This window comes from Myxine glutinosa, chromosome 9 (genome assembly GCF_964187855.1).
Source record: "Myxine glutinosa chromosome 9, kmMyxGlut1.1, whole genome shotgun sequence".
NCBI lineage: Eukaryota > Metazoa > Chordata > Myxini > Myxiniformes > Myxinidae > Myxine > Myxine glutinosa.
This window is the reverse complement of record NC_136269.1, coordinates 130,869,575-130,892,885: the sequence shown is the minus strand read 5'-3', so window position 1 is coordinate 130,892,885 and position 23,311 is coordinate 130,869,575. Positions and strand designations below refer to the sequence as shown.

Genomic DNA, 23,311 nt, shown 5'->3' with positions numbered 1-23,311 from the left:
TAAACCATGAAACTAGTACATTTTAAACAAGTAAACCATGAAACTAGTACATTTTAAACAAGTCAACCATGAAACTAGTACATTTTAAACGAGTACATTTTAAACTAGTACATTTTAACCAAGTAAACCATGAAACTAGTACATTTTAAACAAGTAAACCATGAAACTAGTCCATTTTAAACAAGTAAACCATGAAACTAGTACATTTTAAACAAGTAAACCATGAAACTAGTACATTTTAAACAAGTAAACCATGAAACTAGTACATTTTAAACAAGTCAACCATGAAACTAGTACATTTTAAACGAGTACATTTTAAACTAGTACATTTTAAACAATTAAACCATGAAACTAGTACATTTTAAACAAGTAAACCATGAAACTAGTACATTTTAAACAAGTAAACCATGAAACTAGTACATTTTAAACAAGTCAACCATGAAACTAGTACATTTTAAACGAGTACATTTTAAACTAGTACATTTTAAACAAGTAAACCATGAAACTAGTACATTTTAAACAAGTAAACCATGAAACTAGTCCATTTTAAACAAGTAAACCATGAAACTAGTACATTTTAAACAAGTCAACCATGAAACTAGTACATTTTAAACGAGTACATTTTAAACTAGTACATTTTAAACAAGTAAACCATGAAACTAGTCCATTTTAAACGAGTACATTTTAAACTAGTACATTTTAAACAATTAAACCATGAAACTAGTACATTTTAAACGAGTACATTTTAAACTAGTACATTTTAAACAAGTAAACCATGAAACTAGTACATTTTAAACAAGTAAACCATGAAACTAGTACATTTTAAACAAGTAAACCATGAAACTAGTACATTTTAAACAAGTCAACCATGAAACTAGTACATTTTAAACGAGTACATTTTAAACTAGTACATTTTAAACAAGTAAACCATGAAACTAGTCCATTTTAAACGAGTACATTTTAAACTAGTACATTTTAAACAATTAAACCATGAAACTAGTACATTTTAAACAAGTAAACCATGAAACTAGTACATTTTAAACAAGTAAACCATGAAACTAGTCCATTTTAAACAAGTAAACCATGAAACTAGTCCATTTTAAACGAGTACATTTTAAACTAGTACATTTTGAACAATTAAACCATGAAACTAGTACATTTTAAACAAGTAAACCATGAAACTAGTACATTTTAAACAAGTAAACCATGAAACTAGTCCATTTTAAACAAGTAAACCATGAAACTAGTACATTTTAAACAAGTCAACCATGAAACTAGTACATTTTAAACGAGTACATTTTAAACTAGTACATTTTAAACAAGTAAACCATGAAACTAGTCCATTTTAAACGAGTACATTTTAAACTAGTACATTTTAAACAATTAAACCATGAAACTAGTACATTTTAAACGAGTACATTTTAAACTAGTACATTTTAAACAAGTAAACCATGAAACTAGTACATTTTAAACAAGTAAACCATGAAACTAGTACATTTTAAACAAGTAAACCATGAAACTAGTACATTTTAAACAAGTAAACCATGAAACTAGTACATTTTAAACAAGTAAACCATGAAACTAGTACATTTTAAACAAGTAAACCATGAAACTAGTACATTTTAAACAAGTCAACCATGAAACTAGTACATTTTAAACGAGTACATTTTAAACTAGTACATTTTAAACAAGTAAACCATGAAACTAGTCCATTTTAAACGAGTACATTTTAAACTAGTACATTTTAAACAATTAAACCATGAAACTAGTACATTTTAAACGAGTAAACCATGAAACTAGTACATTTTAAACAAGTAAACCATGAAACTAGTCCATTTTAAACAAGTAAACCATGAAACTAGTACATTTTAAACAAGTCAACCATGAAACTAGTACATTTTAAACGAGTACATTTTAAACTAGTACATTTTAAACAAGTAAACCATGAAACTAGTACATTTTAAACAAGTCAACCATGAAACTAGTACATTTTAAACGAGTACATTTTAAACTAGTACATTTTAAACAAGTAAACCATGAAACTAGTACATTTTAAACAAGTAAACCATGAAACTAGTCCATTTTAAACAAGTAAACCATGAAACTAGTACATTTTAAACAAGTCAACCATGAAACTAGTACATTTTAAACGAGTACATTTTAAACTAGTACATTTTAAACAAGTAAACCATGAGACTAGTACATTTTAAACAAGTAAACCATGAAACTAGTACATTTTAAACAAGTAAACCATGAAACTAGTCCATTTTAAACAAGTAAACCATGAAACTAGTCCATTTTAAACAAGTAAACCATGAAACTAGTACATTTTAAACAAGTAAACCATGAAACTAGTACATTTTAAACAAGTAAACCATGAAACTAGTACATTTTAAACAAGTAAACCATGAAACTAGTACATTTTAAACAAGTAAACCATGAAACTAGTACATTTTAAACAAGTAAACCATGAAACTAGTACATTTTAAACAAGTAAACCATGAAACTAGTCCATTTTAAACGAGTACATTTTAAACTAGTACATTTTAAACAATTAAACCATGAAACTAGTACATTTTAAACAAGTAAACCATGAAACTAGTACATTTTAAACGAGTACATTTTAAACTAGTACATTTTAAACAATTAAACCATGAAACTAGTACATTTTAAACAAGTAAACCATGAAACTAGTACATTTTAAACAAGTAAACCATGAAACTAGTACATTTTAAACAAGTCAACCATGAAACTAGTACATTTTAAACTAGTACATTTTAAACAAGTAAACCATGAGACTAGTACATTTTAAACAAGTAAACCATGAAACTAGTACATTTTAAACAAGTAAACCATGAAACTAGTCCATTTTAAACAAGTAAACCATGAAACTAGTCCATTTTAAACAAGTAAACCATGAAACTAGTACATTTTAAACAAGTAAACCATGAAACTAGTACATTTTAAACAAGTAAACCATGAAACTAGTACATTTTAAACAAGTAAACCATGAAACTAGTACATTTTAAACAAGTAAACCATGAAACTAGTACATTTTAAACAAGTAAACCATGAAACTAGTACATTTTAAACAAGTAAACCATGAAACTAGTCCATTTTAAACGAGTACATTTTAAACTAGTACATTTTAAACAATTAAACCATGAAACTAGTACATTTTAAACAAGTAAACCATGAAACTAGTACATTTTAAACGAGTACATTTTAAACTAGTACATTTTAAACAATTAAACCATGAAACTAGTACATTTTAAACAAGTAAACCATGAAACTAGTACATTTTAAACAAGTAAACCATGAAACTAGTACATTTTAAACAAGTCAACCATGAAACTAGTACATTTTAAACGAGTACATTTTAAACTAGTACATTTTAAACAAGTAAACCATGAAACTAGTACATTTTAAACAAGTAAACCATGAAACTAGTACATTTTAAACAAGTAAACCATGAAACTAGTCCATTTTAAACAAGTAAACCATGAAACTAGTACATTTTAAACAAGTCAACCATGAAACTAGTACATTTTAAACTAGTACATTTTAACCAAGTAAACCATGAAACTAGTACATTTTAAACAAGTAAACCATGAAACTAGTCCATTTTAAACAAGTAAACCATGAAACTAGTACATTTTAAACAAGTAAACCATGAAACTAGTCCATTTTAAACAAGTAAACCATGAAACTAGTACATTTTAAACAAGTAAACCATGAAACTAGTCCATTTTAAACAAGTAAACCATGAAACTAGTACATTTAAAACAATTAAACCATGAAACTAGTCCATTTTAAACAAGTAAACCATGAAACTAGTACATTTAAAACAAGTAAACCATGAAACTAGTACATTTTAAACAAGTAAACCATGAAACTAGTACATTTTAAACAAGTCAACCATGAAACTAGTACATTTTAAACGAGTACATTTTAAACTAGTACATTTTGAACAATTAAACCATGAAACTAGTACATTTTAAACAAGTAAACCATGAAACTAGTACATTTTAAACAATTAAACCATGAAACTAGTCCATTTTAAACAAGTAAACCATGAAACTAGTACATTTTAAACAAGTAAACCATGAAACTAGTACATTTTAAACAATTAAACCATGAAACTAGTCCATTTTAAACAAGTAAACCATGAAACCAGTACATTTTAAACAAGTCAACCATGAAACTAGTACATTTTAAACGAGTACATTTTAAACTAGTCCATTTTAAACAAGTAAACCATGAAACTAGTACATTTTAAACAAGTAAACCATGAAACTAGTCCATTTTAAACAAGTAAACCATGAAACTAGTACATTTTAAACAAGTAAACCATGAAACTAGTACATTTTAAACAATTAAACCATGAAACTAGTCCATTTTAAACAAGTAAACCATGAAACTAGTACATTTTAAACAAGTCAACCATGAAACTAGTACATTTTAAACGAGTACATTTTAAACTAGTACATTTTAAACAATTAAACCATGAAACTAGTACATTTTAAACAAGTAAACCATGAAACTAGTACATTTTAAACAAGTAAACCATGAAACTTGTACATTTTAAACAAGTCAACCATGAAACTAGTACATTTTAAACGAGTACATTTTAAACTAGTACATTTTAAACAAGTAAACCATGAAACTAGTACATTTTAAACAAGCAAACCATGAAACTAGTACATTTTAAACAAGTAAACCATGAAACTAGTCCATTTTAAACAAGTAAACCATTTAAACTAGTACATTTTAAACAAGTCAACCATGAAACTAGTACATTTTAAACGAGTACATTTTAAACTAGTACATTTTAAACAAGTAAACCATGAAACTAGTACATTTTAAACAAGTAAACCATGAAACTAGTACATTTTAAACAAGTAAACCATGAAACTAGTACATTTTAAACAAGTCAACCATGAAACTAGTACATTTTAAACTAGTACATTTTAAACAAGTAAACCATGAAACTAGTACATTTTAAACAAGTAAACCATGAAACTAGTACATTTTAAACAAGTAAACCATGAAACTAGTACATTTTAAACAAGTAAACCATGAAACTAGTACATTTTAAACAAGTCAACCATGAAACTAGTACATTTTAAACGAGTACATTTTAAACTAGTACATTTTAACCAAGTAAACCATGAAACTAGTACATTTTAAACAAGCAAACCATGAAACTAGTCCATTTTAAACAAGTAAACCATGAAACTAGTACATTTTAAACAAGTAAACCATGAAACTAGTACATTTTAAACAAGTAAACCATGAAACTAGTACATTTTAAACAAGTCAACCATGAAACTAGTACATTTTAAACGAGTACATTTTAAACTAGTACATTTTAAACAATTAAACCATGAAACTAGTACATTTTAAACAAGTAAACCATGAAACTAGTACATTTTAAACAAGTAAACCATGAAACTAGTACATTTTAAACAAGTCAACCATGAAACTAGTACATTTTAAACGAGTACATTTTAAACTAGTACATTTTAAACAAGTAAACCATGAAACTAGTACATTTTAAACAAGTAAACCATGAAACTAGTCCATTTTAAACAAGTAAACCATGAAACTAGTACATTTTAAACAAGTCAACCATGAAACTAGTACATTTTAAACGAGTACATTTTAAACTAGTACATTTTAAACAAGTAAACCATGAAACTAGTCCATTTTAAACGAGTACATTTTAAACTAGTACATTTTAAACAATTAAACCATGAAACTAGTACATTTTAAACGAGTACATTTTAAACTAGTACATTTTAAACAAGTAAACCATGAAACTAGTACATTTTAAACAAGTAAACCATGAAACTAGTACATTTTAAACAAGTAAACCATGAAACTAGTACATTTTAAACAAGTCAACCATGAAACTAGTACATTTTAAACGAGTACATTTTAAACTAGTACATTTTAAACAAGTAAACCATGAAACTAGTCCATTTTAAACGAGTACATTTTAAACTAGTACATTTTAAACAATTAAACCATGAAACTAGTACATTTTAAACAAGTAAACCATGAAACTAGTACATTTTAAACAAGTAAACCATGAAACTAGTCCATTTTAAACAAGTAAACCATGAAACTAGTCCATTTTAAACGAGTACATTTTAAACTAGTACATTTTGAACAATTAAACCATGAAACTAGTACATTTTAAACAAGTAAACCATGAAACTAGTACATTTTAAACAAGTAAACCATGAAACTAGTCCATTTTAAACAAGTAAACCATGAAACTAGTACATTTTAAACAAGTCAACCATGAAACTAGTACATTTTAAACGAGTACATTTTAAACTAGTACATTTTAAACAAGTAAACCATGAAACTAGTCCATTTTAAACGAGTACATTTTAAACTAGTACATTTTAAACAATTAAACCATGAAACTAGTACATTTTAAACGAGTACATTTTAAACTAGTACATTTTAAACAAGTAAACCATGAAACTAGTACATTTTAAACAAGTAAACCATGAAACTAGTACATTTTAAACAAGTAAACCATGAAACTAGTACATTTTAAACAAGTAAACCATGAAACTAGTACATTTTAAACAAGTAAACCATGAAACTAGTACATTTTAAACAAGTAAACCATGAAACTAGTACATTTTAAACAAGTCAACCATGAAACTAGTACATTTTAAACGAGTACATTTTAAACTAGTACATTTTAAACAAGTAAACCATGAAACTAGTCCATTTTAAACGAGTACATTTTAAACTAGTACATTTTAAACAATTAAACCATGAAACTAGTACATTTTAAACGAGTACATTTTAAACTAGTACATTTTAAACAAGTAAACCATGAAACTAGTACATTTTAAACAAGTAAACCATGAAACTAGTACATTTTAAACAAGTAAACCATGAAACTAGTCCATTTTAAACAAGTAAACCATGAAACTAGTACATTTTAAACAAGTCAACCATGAAACTAGTACATTTTAAACGAGTACATTTTAAACTAGTACATTTTAAACAAGTAAACCATGAAACTAGTACATTTTAAACAAGTAAACCATGAAACTAGTCCATTTTAAACAAGTAAACCATGAAACTAGTACATTTTAAACAAGTCAACCATGAAACTAGTACATTTTAAACGAGTACATTTTAAACTAGTACATTTTAAACAAGTAAACCATGAGACTAGTACATTTTAAACAAGTAAACCATGAAACTAGTACATTTTAAACAAGTAAACCATGAAACTAGTCCATTTTAAACAAGTAAACCATGAAACTAGTCCATTTTAAACAAGTAAACCATGAAACTAGTACATTTTAAACAAGTAAACCATGAAACTAGTACATTTTAAACAAGTAAACCATGAAACTAGTACATTTTAAACAAGTAAACCATGAAACTAGTACATTTTAAACAAGTAAACCATGAAACTAGTACATTTTAAACAAGTAAACCATGAAACTAGTACATTTTAAACAAGTAAACCATGAAACTAGTACATTTTAAACAAGTAAAACATGAAACTAGTACATTTTAAACAAGTCAACCATGAAACTAGTACATTTTAAACAAGTAAACCATGAAACTAGTACATTTTAAACAAGTCAACCATGAAACTAGTACATTTTAAACAAGTAAACCATGAAACTAGTACATTTTAAACAAGTCAACCAAATTCAGGGAATAGGAATTACATATCAATGAAACACCTTCGTCACATCAATCATATCAAAAACATACGAAAAACATCCACGGACAATGCATAAGTAGTTGCATATGGTATTTGAACCTGTGCTCCCTGCATCATGAGTCGTTGGCTCAGATGGGAATGCTAAGCAAGCCGACCTACTTTCCCACAGCTACACATATACATATGTGACTGGCTCTAGCAAAAGCAGACACTTGGGGGCAAAAATCAAAAGTTCGATTTTGATATCTGATTCTCTACGCTTTTCTCTTTCATTTGATACATACATTACGTTAATTGGATGAAAATTAACGAAGTTATGGTATTTTAATGACAATTATCACCACCATCTCTTATCTTCCCCCATCCAAAACCTTGATCTTTTCTACCCCCACTAATTTCACCCCAGATCCACTTTTTTGAAATACCAACTTCTTTCCTGGAAGTCCTTGCAGTGGCCATGTGTTTTATACTTCTCCCACCTCCCCCCTCTTCCCACGCCTCCTCCCCCCCCCCCCCCCCAAGCCCTCTCCCTCCCACAGATCTCCCAATGTCCCTGCTCTCAAATGCTGTGTTTGTGCTTCTCCTTCTCTCCCCATCTTGTCTACCGCTCCCCTTATTATGTTTTGTGTGTCTGTTTAATTGTTTGTGTGATAAATGTTGTCTTTCACAAGCCTCAATCCTGTATACAAAAAAAAATAAAAAAAGATTATATTTTCGTTTAAACAATGGAGATAATTAGGTTTAAAGTTCACAATACAGTTCACACACACAAATAATGTGCACACGTTGAGCTTTTCATTCATACCAAACATGTATGTCAGGGATCTCCTTCGAATTACGATGTATGGCTCATAGTAAAACATCGACATTTCGCGATCTTCGTGTCTTTCTGAGCACATTTTGAGAATGACATTTTAGATTCTTTGTCGAATTTCACAACTTTCCTGTTGTTTCTTGGAAAAATGTTTTGGTGCATAATAAGGTAGAGAAGTTACTCTTTCTATCCATATAAAAATCTCAATTTGGTCCTGTGGTCATATTTTGACTTCAGCTTTTTCTCGCTAAGAGAAGAAATGCCCCCAAGTGTCTGCTTTTGCCAAAGCCAGCCAGCCACCAACACACACACACACACACACACACACACACACACACACACACACACACACACACACACACACACACACACACACACACACACACACACACACACACAAACCAGCGTTCACCTTTCGTGTCAATCCATCAGTGTGTGCCATCCTGCGGATGGACGTGAAATTGGGCATCCCTTCTGCCAGCATTAGTTTGCAGACATTAAAGACCCCACCAGGTGGCACCAAATTACACATTCCTGATCTAACCTGCAGGGGACACTGCATCAATGGCACTGCCCGCCAATGCAAGAACTGATGCTAACCCACAGCCACAGGTTGCATACAAATGGCGAGGACTTTCCGTGTTATCCTTGCTCAGGTGAAGGACCGCTCGATGGACAAGATGCACAATTTCCATCTCCTTTTACAACCCATTCCTTTGGAGTTTATATTCACTGCTGGAGCACTGGGACCTCTTTAACCTAATATTACCAACATACATTCATTTATCCTATATTGTACACCGCTCCTTTCCTATTCCATCTCCAGGCGCTGCATGACGTCATTGCCGGGCACCAAAGAGGGCTTGCCGATGACGCGCGTTGAAAGGGAGCACTCAGTTTTCACTCCATTTGTTTGTTTGCTTCCTTGTTTGTCCGGGCGATATCTCAGCCATCCTTTGAGCTCGGAAGCTGAAATTTGGGCACAATAGTGAGCAAGTGCTTTGGCAAAAACTCTATTTTTTTATTTTATTTTAATTAATCAATTATTTGATTAATTACTTAATTATTATCGATTTATTAAGTACATATTTATTTTCTTTCTCATCTGGGCAATATCGCAAGCACCTTTTGAGCTGGAAGCTGATACTTGGACACGACAATGACCAAGTGATTTGGCTATAAAAGACATTTGTGATTTCTTGATTAATCAATGAGTCGGTTACATATTTAATTTTTTCGATTTATTTAACTATTTAATTAATTTTCAAAATATTACAGCTTCAGATGAAACTGGTGGTTTAGGTATCCTATAAGCCAATTAAGAAATTAATTATTATACAATTATTTATTTATTTTAATTAAACAATTAATCAATCTATTATTGTGCACCTCTCCCTTCCATACCATCTCTATGTGCTGCAAGACAGCATCATCGGGGGCCTAAGGTGCCCCAGCAATGCCGTGCCCTGGAGAACATGTTATTTATTTGGTTGGCATGGGGGGCGGTTATTCTTTGAATGTATCGGTAAAAATGTGCAACATTTTTTTGTGAAGTTCAGGGAATATGAACTGAACCCACTTCATTCCATGAGGGCACGGATGTACGTTACAATTCTGGATATTTGCAGGCCGAGCGCGACTGCAGAAGTAGTCCTGAGTCACTTCGTTGTCTTTAGTGCAGTAAACTGTTCGGGTTTGCACTCCTGGAGAGAAACAACATTCCATTGTTATGTAAGGACATTACAAAGATAAACAGGACATCTTTGTGCAAGGACCATTGATCACTTCCCAAATATTTTGTGTCAAAACTTCAGATTATTTGGGAAAAGTTTGCAACTCACTTTGTTGTTGAATGGTTTGTTAAATGATTTGGTCTGTTTGGCGTTACCAGCAGAGCAATTGATAATCATGAGGCTGCTTTCCTATGTTGAAATCCCATGTACAGGGTGGATTTATGTATAGTCTACCAACATCTGTGCAATTCGTATAACAGTAAACCAATGTCTCCTGATGTCCTTGTCCTGCATATGATGCATATACTAGATCATAAACAAAAACACTCCAAATCTCTAATAACCTCTTTAAGTTACTCATGAGATAGTTGCAAGTTAAGTTAACTCCTATGTTTCCCTCGTGCGCCCCCTGTGCTGTCTTTCCCTCGCGGTCCCCCTGTGCTGTCTTTCCCTCGCGGTCCCCCTGTGCTGTCTTTCCCTCGCGGTCCCCCTGTGCTGTCTTTCCCTCGCGGTCCCCCTGTGCTGTCTTTCCCTCGCGGTCCCCCTGTACTGTCTTTCCCTCGCGGTTGTCAGCTCTTTCACGAGCATCGATTCAGTATTAAAAAAAAAAAAAAAAAAAAAGAACAATGAATCTATGATGATTTGTAAATGTCAAAAGGCAGACATTGATCGTACCTTCACCACAATACGCAGAGCACTCCGTCCATGATCCGCGACTCCAAACCCCTTTCTGAGTGTTCTGGTGTGCTTCCCTTGGTAGGTAGTACTCAAAATGGATTCCGTGGTTACTTTCTAGTCCCAGAAGCTGCAGAAATACACACGGACCTGGATCAATATAACATGCACGCCAAAAGGTACACACAAGGAAATGTAAAAAGCGCACACAAATCAAAATACACATTAAACAGCACTTCCTAACTGGCACAGGTTTTCATGAGTTTCATGAGCCTTTGACAATGACAGGATTGACTAGATGGTATTCATAGAATACTTACCCCACACAGTCAACTTGGTGCGAGCCAACTCTTCTGTTTTTAAACATTTTTTTCTTTGATCCAATATGGCTGCCAGACCACGTGAGCGACGACATCATAAATTTACATTCTCCAATATAATTGTTGCGTAAAACATGCTCAATACATTTCAAACTGATCAGACTAAGGGTTGTCCCTGTCGAATTACGACGTTGAAGGAACTGCGCTCCAACGCGAGTCGAAAGAATTGACGCGACCAAAGACGGAATTCGTCCGAGTTGCTTTATTGAAACAAAACAGCTCAGGTATTCTGACAAGCCCGTTTTTCGGGCAACAATATATATACACATTTATGTCGGGAAGTTTTCCCGGCAAAAGCTATACCGGGCATGCCCGGGTATCAAGGGCGAGCCTTGGAAAGGCGAGTCTGGACCTGCCCGGGCGTGTTTGGCTGCGGCCTGGCAAGTCGAGGCTGGGCGTGCCCGGGCGCTCTGGGCGAGCACTGGAAAGGCGATAGCGGGCATGCCCGGACGCTCTGGGCGAGCCCTGGAAAGGCGATAGCGGGCATGCCCGGACGCTCTGGGCGTGCCCTGGAAAGGCGATAGCGGGCATGCCCGGACGCTCTGGGCGAGCCCTGGAAAGGCGATAGCGGGCATGCCCGGACGCTCTGGGCGAGCCCTGGAAAGGCGAGAGCGGGCATGCCCGGGAAAGACGAGACCGGGCGTGCCCGGGAGGTTCGGGCGTGCCCGGGAACAGTGAGTCCGGGCATGCCCGGGAGAGGTGCGTCTGGCCGTGTTCTGGCCGGTGCAAGGCGATTATGTACATCCAGCGGTAACCGCTACACACGCCCCTCCAGAATCGACCTGCACCGGCAGGGTCAATTTAAGGGGGGTCCGGATGACCCGGCCGAAGTGACCTCTGGAGGGTCATGGGGAGGGGTCTGACGTGGTGGTGGGTGGTCGAGCGGGGGGAACTGTGGACGGGGGGCGGCCTCGCCACGGAGGAAGGGCCAACCGTGCTGGTCGGTCAACGTCCATGTGCGCCGGTTTGAGGCGGTCCACAGAAATCCGGTCCGGCCGGCCGCCGAAGTCGACGATGAAAGACTTGTCGCCCCGTCGCAGGACCCGGAAGGGCCCGTCGTACGGCGGCCGGAGTGGCCCCCGGTGCGCGTCATGACGCACAAAGACGTACTCCGCTGTGCGAAGCGCCGGGGGGACGTAGGACTGGGGTCCACCGTGGCGGGACGTCGGCACGGGGGCAAATCGTCGGGCGGCCTCCTGGAGGTCCGAGCGCTGGCGAGCGGCGGACCAGGGACTGGTAGCGTCAGGCACGAATTCGCCCGGGACGCGGAGTGGCTGGCCGTAGACGAGCTCGGCGGCGGACGCCTGGAGGTCTTCCTTGGGGGCCGTGCGAAGGCCCAAAAGGACCCACGGCAGCCGGTCGGCCCAACCGTCGTCCTGAAGGCCGGCCATGAGTGCGGCCTTCATGGAGCGGTGAAACCGCTCGCACAACCCATTGGCTTGGGGGTGGTAGGCCGTGGTGCGGTGCAGCGTGACCCCCAACGAACGGGCGACCGCGCCCCAAAGCTCAGACGTGAACTGTGGGCCGCGGTCGGACGAGATGTCCGCTGGTGCGCCGAAGCGCGCGACCCAGGTGGCGATGAACGCCTGCGCCACGTCGGCGGTGGTGGTGGAGGTGAGGGGCACGGCCTGCGGCCACCTGGTGGTCCTGTCCACCATGGTGAGCAGGTGGGTGAACCCCCGCGAGGGGGGCAGGGGACCCACCAGCTCCACGTGGACGTGGTCGAAACGCCGTTCAGGCACGGCGAAAGGTGCCAGCGGGGCCTGGGTATGGCGGTGGACCTTGGCTCGCTGGCAGGCCGTGCAGGCGTTGGCCCAGTCACGGATGTTTCGTCGAAGGCCGTGCCAGACGAAACGCGCCGACACCAGCTTCTGAGAAGCTTTCCGGCCCGGGTGAGAAAGGCCGTGGATGGAGGCGAAGATGCGGCGCTGCCAGGAAACGGGCACGATGGGACGAGGCTGGCCCTGGGAGACGTCGCAGAGCAGGACGGTGCCCGCGAAGGGGATGTCGGCCAGGCGGAGGCCCGTGTCCGCCACGCGGAGTGCCTGCACCGAGGCGTCGGTGGTCTGGTCGGCCGCCATGAGCGTGAAGTCCACGCCGAGGTGGACCGCGTTCGCGCTGGCCCGCGAAAGGCAGTCGGCCACGGCGTTGTCTTTGCCGGCGACGTGCTGGATGTCCGTGGTGAACTCCGACACGGCGGAGAGGTGGCGCTGCTGGCGGGCCGACCACGGCTCCGTGACCTTAGCCATTGCGTAGACCAACGGCTTGTGGTCGACGAAAGCCGTGAACGGGCGGCCCTCCAGGAGGTGTCGGAAATGGCGAACGGCCAGGAATAGCCCGAGCAGCTCGCGGTCGAACGTGCTGTAGTTTAACTCGTTCGGCCGGAGTTGCCGGCTGAAAAAAGCGAGTGGCTACCAAACCCCGTCCACCCATTGCTCATGGACGGCGCCCACCGCGTAGTTGGAGGCGTCCGTAGTGAGGGCGATGGGCGCGTTGAGCACCGGGTGAGCCAGCAGCGTTGCGTCGGCGAGGGCCCGTTTGGCACTGGCGAAGGCCGCGTCCATGGCCGCGGACCAAACAATGTCATGCTTGGCCGGCTTGCCCCGGAGGGCCTCGTAAAGGGGCCGCATGAGCTGAGCAGCGCGGGGCACGAATCGGTGATAAAAATTCACCATGCCGAGGAACTCTTGGAGGGCCTTGATGGAACGGGGACGCGGGAACGTGGTGATGGCCTCGACCTTGGTCGGCAGCGGCACGGCCCCGGTCTTGGTGATGCGGTGGCCCAAAAAGTCAACGGTCGTCGCGCCGAAGTGGCATTTGACCGGGTTGACAATTAAGCCGTGCTCGCTGAGGCGACCGAACAGTGTTCGGAGGTGGAGGAGGTGCTCGGCGCGGGACGTGCTGGCGACGAGGATGTCGTCCAGATAGACGAAAAGAAACGGCAGGTCGCGCAGCACGCCGTCCATCAAGCGCTGGAACGCCTGGGCCGCGTTCTTGAGGCCAAACGGCATCCGCAAAAATTCGAACAGGCCGAACGGCGTGATGACGGCCGTCTTCGGGACGTCGGCCGCCCGGACAGGTACCTGGTGGTAGCCCCGTATCAGGTCAATTTTCGAAAAGATGACCCGTCCCGCCAAACGGGCGGAAAAGTCCTGAATATGCGGGATCGGGTACCTGTCGGGGGTGGTAGCATCATTGAGACGGCGGTAGTCGCCACACGGGCGCCATCCACCCCCCGGCTTTGGCACGACGTGCAGTGGCGAGGCCCACGCGCTATCGGAGCGCCGCACGATGCCGAGGTGCTCCAACGTGTCGAATTCGGCCTTTGCCACGGCGAGCTTGGCTGGGTCGAGGCGGCGGGCCCTGGCGAAGACCGGCAGGCCCGTAGTGGGTATGTGGTGCTCGATCCCGTGCCGCACCGCGACGGCCGAAAACGTCGGCCGCGTGAGGGCCGGGAATTCCACGAGCAGGCGAGCGAACTCGTTCGTTGCCGGGAGGGCGCACGCCAGTTCGGTCGGCGCGGAGCTGCTCATTGTGCACGCCAGGGAGCTGAAGGTCTCGGCGTGGTCAAGGCGACGTCGTTTGACGTCGACCAGCAGCCCGTGCGCGCAGAGGAAGTCGGCGCCCAGCAAAGCCACGGGGACGCTGGCGGTAACAAAAGTCCATTGAAAGCGCTGGCTGCCGAAGCAGAGGGTGACGACGCGTGGGCCGAAAGTGCGTATGGCCGAGCCATTAGCAGCGACCAAAGAGGGGCCGCAAACTGCGTCCAGCCTGTCCTGCTCGGAGGCAGGTATGACGCTCAGTTGGGCGCCGGTGTCGCACAGGAAACGCCGTCCAGACGCTTTGTCCCGAATAAACAGCAAGTTGCCCGAGTGGCCGGCGCTCATGGCTGGGAATGAACGCCGGCCCGGCCGTTTCCCGACCTGCCGAAAGTGCACGGGGGCCGGCACGTCCGAGCCTTGTGTCCGAACCTGGCGTGGTAATAACACCACGCCCGGTCAGGTGGAGGCCCCGGCCGTCGTGTCGGAAGCGGGCGGTGCGGCGTGGCGGCCGCCAGTTGCACCGGCAGTTCGGCCTCCAACCGTGCAGGGCGCTCGGGCGTCGTGGGCGTCGCCTCGGACGGCGGCGGGCTCCAGGTAACCGCGCCGATGTGCTGGCCCGCCGAGGAGATCTTATCGGCTTCCCTGGCGAGGGCGCGGGAATCCGTGATCAACGTGCCAGCCAGGGCGAGGCGTACCGGGTTAGGCAGCTGACGGAGGAACAGCTCCCGGAACAGGAATGCCGGAGAGTGCTTGCCGAGCAACGAGAGCATATAGTCCATGCGCTCGGACGGGCGCGTGTCGCCGAGCTCGGGCAGGTCAAGCAGGCGCCGTGCGCGTGCTGCCGGTGAGAGGGCGAAAGCGCCGAGGAGGAGCGTCTTCAGCGCGTCGTATTTGTCAGCAGCCGGCGGGTGCTGGAGGAGGCTCAAGGCGCGGGCCGCGGTGGCGGAGCCGAGCGCCGCCACAACATGGTGGAAGCGGGTGTCGTCCGCGGTGATGCCTCGCAGGGCGAACTGGGAGTCCGCCTGGGCGAACCAAACAGCCGCGTGAGTCTCCCAGAAGGTAGGCAGTTTAAGCGTCACTGCCGTATCCATGTCGGTAGGTCACCAATGAAGGAACTGCGCTCCAACGCGAGTCGAAAGAATTGAGGCGACCAAAGACGGAATTCGTCCGAGTTGCTTTATTGAAACAAAACAGCTCAGGTATTCTGACAAGCCCGTTTTTCGGGCAACAATATATATACACATTTATGTCGGGAAGTTTGCCCGGCAAAAGCTATACCGGGCATGCCCGGGTATCAAGGGCGAGCCTTGGAAAGGCGAGTCTGGACCTGCCCGGGCGTGTTTGGCTGCGGCCTGGCAAGTCGAGGCTGGGCGTGCCCGGGCGCTCTGGGCGAGCACTGGAAAGGCGATAGCGGGCATGCCCGGACGCTCTGGGCGAGCCCTGGAAAAGCGATAGCGGGCATGCCCGGACGCTCTGGGCGTGCCCTGGAAAGGCGATAGCGGGCATGCCCGGACGCTCTGGGCGAGCCCTGGAAAGGCGATAGCGGGCATGCCCGGACGCTCTGGGCGAGCCCTGGAAAGGCGAGAGCGGGCATGCCCGGGAAAGACGAGACCGGGCGTGCCCGGGAGGTTCGGGCGTGCCCGGGAACAGTGAGTCCGGGCATGCCCGGGAGAGGTGCGTCTGGCCGTGTTCTGGCCGGTGCAAGGCGATTATGTACATCCAGCGGTAACCGCTACAACGTCATAATTAAGGCACCAATGAGGTTGTCGTTAACAACACTTATTCCACATGCAGAGTTCTTTATGAGCCAGGTTTAAAAAAATTCCCATGGCGCGGTTTCGGAGATATAGAGGTGCAACGTTTTTTGTTTTTTCCAAGATGGTGCCTGTAACACACAGACAGAGAGAGAGGTACACACACACACACACACACACACACACACACACACACACACACACACACACACACACACACACACACACACACACACACACACGGAGAGAGAGAGAGAGAGAGGGAGAAAAGAAAGAGAAAAAGGAGAGGTACAGAAAGAGAGAGAGGTACATAAAGAGAGAGGTACATAAAGAGAGAGAGGTACATAAAGAGAGAGAGGTACATAAAGAGAGAGAGGTACATAAAGAGAGAGAGGTACATAAAGAGAGAGAGGTACATAAAGAGAGAGAGGTACATAAAGAGAGAGAGGTACATAAACAGAGAGAGGTACATAAAGAGAGAGAGGTACAGAAAGAGAGAGAGGTACAGAAAGAGAGAGAGGTACAGAAAGAGAGAGAGAAAGAGGTAGAGAGGTAGAGAGGTAGAGAGGGAGAGAGAGAGGGAGAGAGAGAGAGGGGTGGAGAGGGGGAGAGGGAGAGAGAGATAGAGAGAGAGGGAGAGAGAGAGAGAGAGAGAGAGAGAGAGGGGGGGGGGGGGAGAGAGAGAGAGAGAGAGAGGGGGGGGGGAGGCGGTACAAAAAGAGATATTTACAGAGACGGAAAATAATGGAAGCCCTGTACACGTGTATTTACCTCCACAACTAGAGGCTCTGTTGTCGGTCCGAGGATGGTGAGCTGCTGAGGAATGCTGCGATGTCCATCATCTCGAATGTAATGCACGACTGTGCCAGCCACGAACAATGGCTGACTGTACTGTATGGTCCATTGTCCATTCAGAAAGTACACACCTTGTGGTGATTTCAGGGCTGGCAGAAAACAGGTAGTTAGATCGGTAGGCTTATCCCATACATACTCTTTACGGAACATCACACTACCTGTGACTAAATGAGAACACTTCTGTGGCCGGGGATGAACCCTCGACAAGTGTCCACTCCCTTCTGTATCAAAGCAGCCCCTTGGCAAAGATACATTGAGGTTTTCGCCATTGTTAATTCACCGAGTTTGTCATTAGAAAGAGCAGTCAGCAAATTATCAATCAGGCAGGTGTATCAACCTAGAACCCCACAATGGATAGCCCCAATTTTACATTCTTAACAATTGAAATTCTCTCCTCTGTGAAAACGATTATGCAGCAATAAATAGTTAATTATTTCCGTGAATACAAACTGTAAATGGATGTTGAAAACATCCTTACACCATTGCAGGTATGCGCCACAGATAAGCAAAATCATGAAGACACCAAGATGGCTGTTCAGACCTTTATACCATAGTAGGTGTATACCTGGTTTAACCAGGTATAATTAACAAAAATAGGACATCAGGTCCTGAAGCTCACCTGGATGCATAAACCACCTATACACAAACTCCCCGCAGACCCTGAATTTTTTTTAATGCCGTGAACAAACTTTAGTATATCATGGCCAATGAATGTTGTGGCCAGGTTTCGTCAAAACTGTGTGTAGTTTTGGAGAAGAGAGCAAATACATATTTTGGGAGGGTGGAAATGGGGGTTGGGGGGGGGGGGAGGTAAAAACCTATTTTGTTTCATTCGAATATGTAACTTTTTGAAAAATAATTAGATAATTAAATAATCTAAAAAAATTAATAATCAATCTAAAAAATTAAATAATTAATCGATTAATTGATTAATCAATAAATCAAAAATACCATTATAGCCAAATTACTTGGTCATTGTCGTGTCCACATATCACCTTCCAAGATCAAAAGGTGCCTGAAATATTGCCCAGATGAGAATGAAAATAAATAGTGATTAGTAATGAAAATAAATATATAATAATCGTAAAATAAATAAATTTATTAATCAATTGGCCAATATAATACCTAAACCACCACTGTTTCATCCAAATCTGCAACTTAAAAAAAGAATTAATAAAGTAATTAATCGAATAATTAAATAATTAATCGATTAATTGATTAATCAACTAATCAAAAATACCCTTTAGAGCCAAATCACTTGGTCATTGTCGTGTCCAAATATCAGCTTCCTCGCTCAAAAGGTGCCTGAGATATTACCCAGATGAGAACGAAAAGAAGTCGATAATAATTAAGTAATTAATCAATTAATTGATCAATTTATTGATAATTGATTAATCAAAAAACAAAAAATACAGTTTTTGCCAAAGTACTTACTCACTATTGTGCCAAAATTTCAGCTTCCGAGCTCAAAGGATGGCTGAGATATCGCCCGGACAAACAAACAAACAAGAAATATGTTGTGCATAGCACGATACTTGCAAAATCTCAAAAATAAGTTGTTGGCCTATGATGACCTCAAAAATACTTGGTGGTTGAATTCCGTGTCCAGATATGCAAATCCTCTTAAAATTTCAAGTCAATCGGATAAAAATTGAGAATTTTAGAAATTTGCCTTATGTTGACCTTTTGGCCTATGTTGACAGTGGTGTAAAAAAACGCTGCATAAACCTTTAAAATCTATTTTATTTCAATTTAATTATGCACATATAATTGAGCACAAGAACACAAATCGCCTTGTTTGCACTTTCAAAACCCTTCCGTTGGGCAATACTTGGCCAAAAACTTACGGCATTTTACTCATCTCGACCAATCAATTTTGCCGCTTGCAGATGTCCCCAAGATGCAGATGTCCCTCCTCCCCATATCCTTTTTTCTCAAGATTGTGTGGAGTAATGAGTTCTACGAACTCTCTAGTTTTAATTTTTTAACTAACTATTGGCTTTGTCTGTTTGGCACTTGATGGGAGCACATTGCTCATGATTCCAGTAATCCCAGGTTCAAATCCCAAATACTGTGTCAATTTATCTGCTGTCAACTAATGTGCCTTGTAATTCAGGGAAAACTACACAATAAAAGCACATTTCTGTGCACCTTCCCCTATAAGCCTCACAACGCAGCAAGTGATAAGTGAAGATTTATCTCCATACCGAGGTAGTTCTTTGATGGGACGGCCTCCTTGATATGGATGCTGGTGGCCCCGGCAGGAATCACAAGGATCTGGTTGTAGCCTGGTTGGAATAAAATCACAGAATAAGAAACAAGCAATTGTCAGCACCAACTTGTGCTCCGACAGTGACAGATCAAATCGCATCACATCACATCACAATGCAGTGAGCCCTCCATATCAGCATTCACACAGGATGAATTTACTCGGTCCAATTCACCGATGGCAATTTTAAATTATATGCAGTACTGTTTTGTGCAATTGTTATGTTTGTAGGGGTAGCGATATATGGAGTCAGGTAGATTCGTATCGGTAGGTGCTCCGGATGTCGGGTAAGAACCATCACCTGTAATAAGTTTTGTTTAGCCGAATGTCGGATAAGGTGAATCTTCGTCCCCGTCATGAGGGGGTAGGGCATGTTAACTAGCTTAGGGCATAAGGATAGATTATCCCTTGTAAGTCTTACCCGATGTGATTTATCCTTTGGCTCTTTTGGCACTGCATAGTAGACACTAGTGAGAAATGCTATTAATTGCACTAAATAATAACCATAAAACCAACCGGAAGCCAGTCCTGAACACTGCCATTTGGGACGCACCAGCTACATCGCCATGAAACACGGGCAGGCCGAAGACACGCCCTGAGGAGCCGTGATTGGTCAGGGCGGAGCAAGAAGCGACTCGCTATTGGGCAGGAGTTGACCAACGGGAAGGTCGGTGTGAGAAGAGACTTGTGCTTGTCCAGGGCGGAGCAAGAAGCTACTCGCTGATTGGTGGAAGGAAGGATGAGGAAGCAGAGCACTGATTGGCGAAGACCACCGATGACGTCAATGGTGAGCAAGTAGCGGCATGCTGATTGGTGGAGAAGCGCTGATGACATCAGGACCCGACGTTAAAATAACTCGAGGACTGACATTTTTTCTTCTTGCTCTTGCCTTCTTACCCTGTCTGACCGTCCGATCTTGCCCTGTTCTTGCTCTCCTTTGGTTCCCTTGTGCTTCTCCTTCACACGTTTGTGCTTGGACTGGTCGTGGTCAGAGTTGTGGGGACGTCCCGATTAGGAATTTGATTTTACCGTCGCGTTTTTCTTGTTACCAGCATTTTATTTAATAAATCCTTTCGTTATTTTCTGTACATTTTAAACCCGGGTTTTCGTGAGTTTATTTACCACAGGTTTGAGGACTGTCCGGTGGGATCGATCAGGTAAGCGCTTCAGCTTCCTCTTCCCCTTTCTTTCCCCGCGTATATAAAAAACCGCATTTGGGCATCGCCTTCGGAGTTAAAAGCTCACTATTGGCTATCCGTGACTAACCCGGTATTAACCAAGGGGAGTCACACGACAATATTTACCATATCTAACTGCAAATTAGCCAGAATAACCTTTTTTAATTTAAATTGTTCTTGGCTTCCGCAGGAGTGCAGGGCAGGGTTAATTGTCTCGATGGCCTGGCCTCCATGAGGACTATATAGTCCTTGACTAGAGCCTGTTCATGATTCGGGGAAGTACAGGGGCATTACACTCCTTAGTCATGTCATGAAGATGCTGGAGAGGGTTCTGGATGGGAAGATAAGGAACAGTGTGGAGAACGAGATTGGAGAAGAGCAGCAGGGGTTGAGAAAAGGTAGGGGAACGCTAGATGGGATGTTTATGCTGAGACTACTGGTGGAGAAGAAGTTGGAGGTGCAAGGTGAAATGGCATTGGGATTTGTGGAAGTGGAGAAGGCCTATGACACTGTCCTGAGAGATAGTGATTGCCGGAAGCAGAAGTTAGGTTGGTGGGAGGGATGTACAAGGGAACGGAGGGAAGAGTTTTGGTTGGTCCTGGGATGTCGGAGGAGTTCAGTGTGAACATGGGTTTGAGACAGCGAATCACGCTCATCCCACTCCTGTTTATCATGGTGATGGAGCTGGTAAAGAGGAAGGTAAGAACCTTTAGTTCTGATGTTGTGTGTAAAGTCTGTCTACATTTACGGTCTAGAGAAGGTGGCCCTGACAGAGAAACAACAACAGAGGCTGCAGGTTTGCGAGAACAACTGGACCAGGAGGATTGTGGGAGCAAAAAGGGTCGATAGGAAGAGGATGGATTAACTTAGAGAGGAGACTGGTGTGCAGGTGAGCTTTACGGGGAGATTGGTGGCATTCCGGCAGAGATGGGCTGGACATTTGGTGCGGATGGGGGAAGATAGAATGACAAAGAGGGCGGATATGTTGAGGGAACAAGGCAGGAGGAAAAGAGGTAGACCGCGGTTGAGATGGGAGGATTGTGTGAGGACGGATATCAGTAAGGTGGAGGTGGTTGGAGGATGGAGATAGTTGGCTGAGGACAGATGGAAGTGGTGGAGTATTATGGTCAAGGCACGGCAGGAGCTTGGTGCCATCGGACCTCACCCCTTATAAATGGAAGAGGAGGAGGAGAACAAACTGGTTGCTCTGAGAACTGTTTTCTGTACTGCAGACAGGTTAATCTGTGGCAGGCATTTCCTGTTGTTCAGGGTGCATGCTGCAATAGCTGTTGTGGCACTTGCTTCCTAATACCTAATAGAGTGATGGCATCTGATCTCGACTTTGGTAGGGTTTGACCAGTTCAGTCTGGAGAGGAGCTTTTGCTCCAGGTTGATGCGGGCCAACAATTTTGAGGCACGTGTCTGGAATTGAGTTTCTCCCATCATGGCGGGTACTTTGGCAAATACCGTGCCTTTACCTTTGACGGATTCTTCAGAATATTGTGAGGAGCATGATGGTGTTGTTTTGGATGTTGCTCCTGTGGCTGATGCTGTTGAGACTACTATTGCTGACGATGCTGCTACTACTACTGTTGCTGGTGCTGAAAAGTCTGCCAGTGCCGTTTTGACTATACTGTGGGTGCTGCTGATGCCAACTTGGATGAAGGTGATTCTCTGCTTTCGGAACACTCAGAATATGATGAGATGTTGGAGGAACAAACAGTCAATGCTTGTTATGGATTTTCGAGCTACATTCCTGGATTTGGTAGTGGGACCATCACCTTCTTCTGTCGGTGGGTGTGCCTCCCCCATTTATTTTGGATACTGATGTTGGTTTCATCAATTTCTACACCTCCTTTGGGGCATGGAGGATTCGATCTAGTCAGATTCTTCGGACAGACGTTCTGCAGTTGTTACCGCACTCTACACATTTGGAAGGAGCCAGGTATGTGTTTAAGGTCGGCCTACTGGAGAATGATACGTCAGCAGTAGCACGTACACCTGGTAACCACCTGCAGGGGGTATGTTATCACTCTTTTCCTCAAAATACACCTCTGTCCACAACGAGTGCACCGAACCAGGATGGTAGGAATGCGGCCATGGCCGCCATCATTGCAGGCACAACATGGATGCAGCAGCGTAACACTGTGCACCTTGAAGTTTGTGAGGAATTTACAATGGGTCCTCACTCATTCAAGAAGCTTTGGTTTTTAGTGTTTCACAATTGGATGCAATTTTTGCTTTGCCTGGTAGTAGGATATTCTAAATTATTTTCTCTAACTACCCGTGTGTACTCCAATTTTGGGAGACGTTTGAGGAAAGGAAGCATACAGAACTCGGCGAGGAAGAATAAGCGGTGGTATTATCAGAAAGGGGTGTGGCTAGTATTACGATTCA

The 23,311-nt window shown here is 42.5% G+C and overlaps 1 protein-coding gene across 9 annotated transcripts in view; it reads right to left on the bottom strand.

Moving 5' to 3' along the window:
* The window catches only part of LOC137434922 (papilin-like), a 114,183-nt gene that overhangs the window by 48,628 nt on the left and 42,244 nt on the right, over positions 1-23,311 (bottom strand). For all 9 annotated transcript variants that reach the window (XM_078784924.1, XM_078784929.1, XM_078784927.1 and 6 more), the window contains 4 exons: positions 19,675-19,755; positions 17,384-17,556; positions 10,937-11,066; positions 10,108-10,231 (listed from right to left, as the gene is read on the bottom strand). In XM_078784924.1, coding sequence (XP_078641050.1) covers positions 10,108-10,231; positions 10,937-11,066; positions 17,384-17,556; positions 19,675-19,755 — 508 coding nt within the window. The remainder of the gene's footprint in view (positions 1-10,107; positions 10,232-10,936; positions 11,067-17,383; positions 17,557-19,674; positions 19,756-23,311) is intronic.